This window comes from Oratosquilla oratoria, chromosome 4 (assembly GCF_046742065.1).
Source record: "Oratosquilla oratoria isolate Oo_2021 chromosome 4, ASM4674206v1, whole genome shotgun sequence".
NCBI classification, from domain to species: Eukaryota; Metazoa; Arthropoda; class Malacostraca; order Stomatopoda; family Squillidae; genus Oratosquilla; species Oratosquilla oratoria.
The window spans coordinates 41,685,359-41,695,358 of record NC_134780.1 but is presented as its reverse complement, the minus strand read 5'-3'; the positions used below and the strand labels follow the sequence as shown (position 1 = coordinate 41,695,358).

General features: G+C 40.4%; 1 protein-coding gene across 4 annotated transcripts in view; it reads right to left on the bottom strand.

Annotated features, from left to right (window-relative positions):
* Positions 1 to 10,000, bottom strand: part of LOC143024827 (uncharacterized) — an 869,652-nt gene that overhangs the window by 575,111 nt on the left and 284,541 nt on the right. For all 4 annotated transcript variants that reach the window (XM_076184082.1, XM_076184084.1, XM_076184085.1 and 1 more), the window contains exon 2: positions 559 to 576. In XM_076184082.1, coding sequence (XP_076040197.1) covers positions 559 to 576 — 18 coding nt within the window. The remainder of the gene's footprint in view (positions 1 to 558; positions 577 to 10,000) is intronic.

Below are 10,000 nucleotides of genomic sequence, written 5' to 3'. Positions count from 1 at the left end.
CGGTCATACATGACCTCTGAGCTCTCTTCCGGGAGGGAAATAGCTGTCGATCACGAGTCCAACACGTGACCCAAGACCATAGTGAATCACACACATCATACGTGAACTTGAAGCAAGATATAATGATTGGCAAGTAAATGACAGGACCCCACGAGCACAGATAGAAATAGAAGGGGAGACAAAAATAGAAAATTAGAAACTATTTGAGGAATAGAAATATAGTTTTATCTATAGATTCACCGATTTGTGGAACAAAATACGGAAAGAACAATAAAAGACAACACAAGCCAAATTTGACCGACCACTGCAGGTTCGAATCCCGCACTCCTCTCCAGTTCCCAGCAGTGCCAATAATCACCTGCTCCCAACAGTCCCCATAGCACATAGGGCAAAGGTGACGGCTTCGGCCGCAGCTACTCAGCGCCTCAAGGCGTAGTGTACTCCTCTCTTCTACCACCACGTTAGAGCGATGAAGACCCAGAAACAGAACCCCACGAGCATAGTCCTTACCCTCTACATTGCCAGTATAGAGACACAGTGACGCGTTGGTTTTCTCACCTGGTAGGCTCTGGATACCTGAAAAAGAGAAAGAAAGAAATGACAATAAGAATAACAGCATTAATTAATAATAATGATAATATCACCACCACAACAACAACAGATGATTATTGATGATGATGATGATGATGATGATGATGATGATGATGATGATGATGATGATGATGATGATGATGATGATGATGATGATGATGATGATGATGATGATGATGATGATGATGATGATGATAATAATATAATGATAATGATAATAATAATGATGATAATAATGATAATGATAATAGTAGTAATAATAACAATAGTATTAAATAATATTAATATAAATAGTAATAATAATAATAATAATAATAATAATAATAATAATAATAATAATAATAATAATAATAATAATAATAATAGAAATAATAATAAAATACAGTCATAATAATCATAACAGTAAATAGTTATAAGAAATATAATCATAATAATTCATTATTACTACAACGGTAGAGATGATGATAACAAAAATAACAACAATAACAAGACAAAAAACAAGAACAAATAATGATAATAACAAAGAAGAAGCATATCAATCAATAACCGCATTCGCGTCGCCGCCGGCTCTGTTGTCGGACATGCATGCAAACCAAGTTCGACCAGAGTTCGAAGCCCGAAATCATTCGAGTCCAAACGGACGCCGATGACACGGGATGTCGACACGCAAGGAGGAGGAGGAGGAGGAGGAGGAGGAGGAGGAGGAGAAGGAGAAGGAAGAGGATTAAGAAGAAAAGGAGGAAGAGGATTAAGAGGAGGAGGAGGAATAACAGGGACAAACGAACAGCCACAGACCTTTTGGTCCTTACATGGCTGTTCTGGTACTTAACCTATCGTTAATATATATATATATATATATATATATATATATATATATATATATATGTGTGTGTGTGTGTGTGTGTGTGTGTGTGTGTGTGTGTGTGTGTGTGTGTGTGTGTGTGTGTGTGTGTGTGTGTGTGTGTGTATATAGATATAAATATATATATATATATATATATATATATATATAATATTCATATATATATAAGTTGAAAAGGAAGAAGAAAAAGAGGAGGAGGAGGAGGAGGAGGAGGAGGAGGAGGAGGGGTGGTGGAGATGGTGGTGGTAGTGGTGCTGGTGGTGGTGGTGGTGGTGATGATGATGATGATGATGATGATGATGATGATGATGATGATGATGATGATGATGATGATGATGATGATGATGATGATGATGATGATGATGATAATGATGAAAAAGAGGACGAGGTAGAAGGAAGATGGAGGAGGAGGGGTCCGAAGGAACCTAATAAGATACGTCAATGGGATTGAGTGAAACAAAGATGTAATATGCATCAAATAGAAGGAAAGAAATATTTAAGGAGGACTAAGAAGAAGGCGAACTTGGAATGGGAATGGGAATAGGGAATTCTTTTAGGAAACCGATTTCGCTTACAGTTTTCTAGACTTCCCTAAGTCTACAAATCACCAAATGTGTCTAATATTCGTATTCTCGGTTTAACTTTTCTTAGATCGATTTCAGATTTGGAGATTAAAAAAAATTAATCAAATACTGTACGTACACACACACATACACATACACATACACATACACACACACACACGCACATCCTAACCCAGAATGAATAACAAAGTTGAAAATAAAATATACCAGATAAAATAAAATATTCCAAATCTTCACTGTTCAGGTGGATTGGATGGCCACAGGGTGTGTGTGATAAAAAGGATTTTTCGAGAGAAGGTAATTATCACCTAAGTTAGGTGGCCAGATGTGCCTCTCTTCCTCTCCCCCCTCTCTCTCTCTCTCTCTTTCTCTCTCTCTCTCTCTCTCACACACTCTTTATGTAGACGGTGTTATGTCCTTTTCTTCGTCTTCTTTTTCTCCTTTTTTCTCTCCCTCCCCTTCTCTTGTTTTTCTTTTTCCTTCTCTTCTTCCTCTGTTCGTCTTCCTTTTCTTGATTTTCACCCTCTTCTTATTTCTCTTTTTTCGTCCTCTTCATTTTATCCCGCTTCCATTCCCCGCCCCCCCTTCTCTTTTCTCTTCTTTTTGGGTGCCACTGGGGACGATCGAAAAAAGAAAAAGAAAAGAAAAAAAATGTACAACAGATTTGTTTTAAACACGACAGTGTACGGAACAGAGACGGAAGCAAATAAGAGTCCAAATGTGTTTGAGTTATGTGGCAGCTGTTAGGAGGATGGACAGAGCAAAAAGGGGCAGAGGGGATGGATAGAGGTCTGTCGGATTGATAATCCAAAGCATGCTTAGATGGTTTGGGCACATGGGAAGAATGAACGAGGAAAAACTAGCCAAAAAAAAAAAAAAAAGAGAGAGAGAGAGAGACAGAGAGAGAGAGAGAGAGAGAGAGAGAGAGAGAGAGAGAGAGAGAGAGAGAGAGAGATATAGATAGATAGATAGATAGAGAGAGAGAGAGAGAGAGAGAGAGAGAGAGAGAGAGATGGAAGTTGATGGGAAGACAAAAAAAAAAAATGAGATGGATAAATGGAGGAAAGGGGGGCCACTGGATGCAAGAGGAATGCCTATCGAGCACAAAAGAGTGTACATTAGATAGAAGTGAATGGCGGAATATCGTGAATGAATGCATGGATGACGCTATCCAAACGGCTTTTCTTCTCATTTGGTTTGTAGAATATTTGAATGTATGAGGAAAAGGGGGGAGGGGTCGCCATTTAACGAAGCCGTGGGGGTAACCCAGCTCCGAGCCGGGTGGCGGGTGACAGGGATGACTCCTTCATCCTCAAAGTGCTAAGATGGGAGGGGTGTTCAATGTGTAAAGGATGGGCGTGTTTTGATACGGCTACCCCCATATAGGGGGGAAAGGAGTCTTTGGTGTATACAGTATGTATATATAGATCCTATAGACAAGTTGTCATTTTTAAAACCATCATTGTTCTAAATATTGCATTTTTGTTTTGTTTTGTCTTTTATTTTATCTATATTTTATTCTTATTGTTGCTTTTCTTTATATATTGATTATGTCTGTCTTATTTCTTTCTTTATTATTTATTATATTAGTTATCTATTTAATGACAACAACCACAACGCTACAACTCACAACATTTAAGAGACACAACAACCACGAACATACTTCTCACAGCATAAAAAACGAAATAACTACATTAATACAACTGAAAATATAAAAAAAATATAAAACCACCAGTTATAGGTTGTATTCATAACCACAACCTCGGCTTTGCATCCAGGTGGACTTCCACCACCTCTCAGCACCAACGGTCACGGACTCTACAGAGAAAACGTTTCCACCATTAAGCACCATGAGATCCCCAACAGCGGGTGGTAAACATGGAGATCAGCCCTGACAGGAACACCAAACGCCCATTTGCGACATCACGCCCACGTCCGGCCGCGGCTTGAAAAAAAAAAAAAAAAAAAAAAAAAAAAAAAGCAAAGAACCCAAGATGAGCCCATTGGCTACGCGGGGTTCGGGTTGTTAACTGAATAAAATCGCCTGGCGACAGAATGAATAAAATGTATTCATCATGACCTGTGACATGTTAAAGAAAAAGTTAATGTTAAATAGCCTTCGATTTTATGAAGGTTAAGTTTTCACTGTATTGGACATGTGTGTGTGTGTGTGTGTGTGTGTGTGTGTGTGTGTGTGTGTGTGTGTGTGTGTGTGTGTGTGTGTGTGTGTGTGTGTGTGTGTTTTCGTGTGTGTATGCATGCGACTTTGTATGCGTTTGTGCGCGTGTGTATGTATTCAATGTATGCATATATGCAAGTTTGTGTGTACGCATATACACTGCATCCACTCGTGTATACGTAATGCATAATATATGTAACATATATATGCACATACAAACACACACAAACCCCTCACACGCACACGCACACACACACACACACGCACACACGTAGAACACAATATCTTTCATTATTGATTTTTTTGGGGTGTGTAATTAATTCTTAGACGACTGGGGGATTTCCCCCAGGTGAATAAAATCGCCTGGCGAGTAACCAGAATAAATTCACAAAATGTCTCCACCGTTTGTGAATTGAAGACAGAGATGGGTAGAGTACATCAAAGAAAATGAACTGATTACTTGGTAGACAGGTAGACAGACAGGTCAGTCTACGTTTTTGGAGACTGCGTGTCTTGGCCCCCGGGTATCTCCTGATAAGAGTCACGGGTGTTCTCCAAGAAAGGAGTGGGCGGTCGGAGGGCGTCTACCTGAGTTACAAAAAAAAAAAAAAAAAAAAGAGTTCCGGGAAGTATGTGGGACCAAACCGGACCGGACTCCACGAATAACGGACTTCCTTGGACGGAAGCGGAACGGTGAGGATGACCCTCAACGAAAACGGGGAGTAAACCGGAGTGCCCCAAGGATCGGTACTGGCGCCTGTCTTCTTCATCGCGTCGAAAATGGTACTTTTTTTCCCGGCTAAAACATCAATCAAGGAAAACCAGAAATAAATCGGTGTGCTCCAAGGATCAGTACTATCGCCGGTGCATAATAGTCGAAGAATGTGTGTATATATATATATATATATATATATATATATATATTTTATATATATATATATTATATATATATATATATATATATACATATATATAATATATATATACATAATATATAAAGACACACACGCACACACATACACACACACACACACACACACACACACACACACACACACACACACACACACACACACACACACAATCATAATATATATATATATATATATATATATGTGTGTGTGTGTGTGTGTGTGTGTGTGTGTGTGTGTGTGTGTGTGTGTGTGTGTGTGTATATGTGTGTGTGTGTATGTGTGTGTGTGTGTGTGTGTGTGTGTGTGTGTGTGTGTGTGTGTGTGTGTGTGTGTATGTGTGTATGTATATATATGCATTTCACATCTCTCCTCTTTGCAAAGAGGAGAGCAGATGTGAGATGGGGTAAGAGTATGACAGAATATTTTGAAAGCAATAAAAAGATGTTTTGGAAGGAATTTTAAAGAGAAAGAGGAATCAAATCAGGTAGAGAAGAACAGGTAAAAGGTGCAGAAGGAGAGATGATAACGGAAGAGAAGGCATTGAGAGAAAGGTGGGCAGAGTATTTTAGGGAGTTGCTAAATGTGAAGGAGGATAGGGAAGGAAAGGTAGTTGCAGTTGGAAGCGCTAAGAAAATGAGAGTGATGAGTGAGGAAAATGGAGGAGAATTAGGGAAGGATGAAGTGTAAGCAGCTGTAAGATGATGAGAGCAGGTAAGGCACCTGGTCAGGATGGATGCCATGCAGAATGTCTAAAAAAAAAGGAGGTACAGTGATAATGAACTGGCTGGTGAGGTTACTTAATGTTTGTTTAAGAGAGGGTAGAGTGCCGGAGGACTGGAGGAGTGCCTGTATAGTTCCGCTTTACAAGGGAAAAAGGGACAAGTGTGAGTGTAGTAGTTTCAGAGGGATCAGCTTGTTGAGTGTGGTTGGGAAGGCCTATGGGAGGGTCTTGATTGAGAGGATTAGGAGAGAAACAGAGGGAGTAATTGGTGAGGAACGGTGAGGGTTTAGGACAGATAGGGGTTGTGTAAATTAGATTTTTGTGGTGAGACAGATATGTGAGAAAGCTATAGGAAAAGGTAAGGATGTTTTTTGGGCTTTTATGGATTTGGAAAAGACTTACGACAGGGTAGACAGGAAGGCACTGTGGGAGGTATTGCAGATATATGGGATAGGAGGAAAGCTGTTAAGAGCAGTCAAGAGTTTTTACGAGAGTAGTAGAGCTTGTGTTAGGATTAGAAATGGAGAGAGTGAATGGTTTGACTTCGTCAGGGATGTATTATGTCGCCCTGGCTGTTCAATCTATACATGGATGGGGTGGTGCCAGAGGTGAATGCAAGGGTAGTGGGTCAGGGGTTGGAGATGGTTAAAGAAAATGGAGAAAAGTGGGAAATAAGCCAGTTGTTGTTTGCTGGCGACACTGCGCTTGTAGCAGGATCAGAGGAGGGATAGAGGAAGTTAGTGACAGAGTTTGAGAAGGTGTGTGAAAGAAGGAAGCTGAAGATAAATGTGGGCAAAAGTAAGGTGATGAGATGTACAAGCGCAGAGAGTGACAGTAGGCTGGAAGTAAGTATAAAGGGTGAAAGACTGGAGGAAGTGGATAGTTTTAGATACTTGGGTGCGAATGTGGCAGGAAAGGGAGGAGTGGAGGTGGAGGTAGAATGAAAAGTGTAATGAAAAATAGACATCTGGGAATGGATGCTAAGAGGAGGTTATATGAAGGAGTGATTGTGCCGACAGCATTGTACGGGGCAGAAACATGGAACATGAGAGAGGTAGAGAGGAGTTTGAATGTGTTTGAGATGAAATGTCTGAGAAGTATGATAGGGGTTACTAGGCTGGATAGAGTGAGAAATGAGGAGGTGAGGAGGAGAACAGGGGTGGAAAGGGAACTGGGAGAGAGGGTTGATGAAAGAGTATTAGGATGGTTTGGACACATGGAAAAAATGAGTGAAGAAAGATTAGTAAAAGAGGTGTGGAAGGCAGAGGTAGAAGGAGTGAATATGAGGGGGCGTCCGAAGATGAGATGGATGGATGGGGTGAAAGGGGCATTACAAAAGAGAGGAATGTCTGTGAAGGATGGACGGGAGAGGACAGAAGATAGGGGTGAATGGAGAGAGGTTGTGTATAGATGATGCTGTGATGCATGAGGGGGAGTGGGTGGGGGATGGGGGATGAGGAAGTATGTATGAGAAAAAAAATTGACGCAGCCCGAAGGGATTTCTCCCCGTCTTCTCCTTTTCTGCATGGAGAGGGGGGGGTCGCCGAATTTATGAAGCGGCCTTGCTGTGGATGTGCTGTGTCTTGCGACACTGCTTCTGACCCAGGGCAGTGGACAGGTTGCAGGGATGACCCGTCATCCAGGAGGTGCCAAGATAAGAGGGAGGGAGGAGGGTGGAGGGGAGTGGAATATATAGGAAATCGAATGGGTGGGAGTGGTTTCTATGCCTTTTTCTTTTTGGCTACCCCCCGTGTAGGGAGAAAAAGCCTTCGGTATATGTATTTATGTATATATACATTTATATCCATTTTATATATATATATACATATATTATATATATATATATATACATATATTTTTATATTATATATATATATATGCGGTGTATATTGCAGAATATAATATACAATTGAATGGAAAAGATGGTAAAGAAACACAGGTTGGAGTAGGGACATTATACTGCTCACGTTTCGACTACAGGTCTTCTTCAGAGTGACAGACAACGTTCATTAACATTATATATATTCCCATTGTGGATCATCCCGCTGGGCGTCTTAGAATGAAGCACGCTGATTGGTCCGTTCCTCCTTCCAGGACCAGGTTGGCAGTAGCTAATAATAGGTAGACAAAGCCGTCTCTTTGTTTTATAACCTCTCCCAGTGTGATGTATGCCGCCTCTACCAGTGGTCTCATTCTCTTCCCTAAGCCTGCTCGGAGAGGTCGTGCCTCTTCCCATTTTGGCAAATGTCCGTGTGTCTCTGTGTGTATGACTGGAGAGTTTGGTGTTCTGTGATGCCGCAGGTCGTTCTTGTGTTCAGCTAATCTCTTTTCCATTCCCCTTGACGTCTCACCGTAGTATGTTGCTGGATATCCAAAACATGATATGCTATGTATTACACAATTCACGTTAATTTCTTGTCCTTCTTTATGCCTTACGATGCCCTATATCTTTCTTCCGGAGGAATATGCTATTGGGATGCATGTATATACATACATATACACATACATACATATATACATATATATACAAACACACACACACGCACACACACACACACACACACATATATATATATATATATATATATATATATATATATATATATATATATATATATATATATACAGAAAGGGGAAGAGTAGGAAAAAGAGAAAGGAAAAGGAGGAGGAAGAGGAGAAAAAAAGGGGATGAAGAAGAAGAGGAGGAGGAAGAGGAGGAGAGGACAAGAATATCATATAAACACCAATCGAATCTAGCACATTGTCAGGAAGTGGAGATTTGTTTCATGCAATCCTCTCCCGACTCCCGCCATCTTGGCAAATGGCGGCCAATTTATCTATTTATTTTACTGATTTATTTTTACTTAATTTATCTTACCTACAGTATATTTTTTTCAGCAACTTCAAAACATGTAGAGGTACAAAAACATTCCATGAATTATTACTCATCAAAATCCTTCCTTTTCTTTGACATCAAGCAAAATAGAGAATTTCCTTATAGCAAACATTTATATCTAGAAAAGGTTTTCCCACCAACCAGTTGTTGAAAATGATATCATTTTTGTGTTCATAAGTAGATTAAGAACAAGCTGTAATGAAATGAAAAATACTTAGAATATAAGGAAAAATGAATGAGGAGAAAAAATAAATATAATATGGTTCCATGTGCATAAATACACACACACACACACACACACACACACACACACACACACACACACACACACACACCAGACAATTTTATTCAGCTGAGAGGAATCTCCACTTGAGTGGAGACGAGAAATTTGTAATTCCTCCACAAAAAGTAACAATGGCGGTATTTTCTCTTCTAAACGTCTACGCCGTTTTCTATTTCATATTGCAGTTATATCCCAAAATAATAATTAATCCAAGCCAGGGGATGGTTTTTTGGAGAATTTGCCAAAGTAGCCAGTGAGAATTGAAGAACGAAAAAAACGGAAAAATCCAAATTTCATGAATGGTCCTGGGCAGTGATGTGACACCGTAATTAAATCTTCTGTTCCTTAACAATCTTATGTGGAATACCTTGTATAACCACAAAGAACGACTTTAACAGTCGGCACAAGGACATTTCCAAATATGAGAGGATTTCTCAAAATATCAATCTGGAGGAAAGTTACCTGCTTTCAGTGGCCTAGATTCGATATTTTTACGAAGCAAAATATTTCTAAAAGTTCTTTCCTTGACAGACATACAATCCTTGAGCCTCTTACATCAAAGTTGGACTCGGAAAAGCTGGCAACATGTTGGTGTCAACATAAGTTCTTCATGAATTCAACGAGAACAAATATTTTCACTTAATTGGAGTGTTTGAGCTCCAGCCGGCATTCGCTCAGCGTCTCAATCAGCTGTAGCAGAGTTCTTCTTGGAGTGAGGCCTTCCGCTTCAGTGGCTTCCTTTGCCCCTCCGTGTCTCCTGATCTTTGTGTGCATCGCGACGGGCGTCCCTGACCCTATCCCTCTCGAAGTCTCGCTGGACGTCTCTCCAAGCGTCCCGTCGAGCGTCTCTTCGGGGGTCTCGGGTTCTTCCGGGCCACACGCCTCTCCACACCTCCATTGGCCACTCAGTAACTTCTGCCTGAAGGCCAAAACTGGTCATGACGTCGACGTAGGAATCTCTCCAGATATC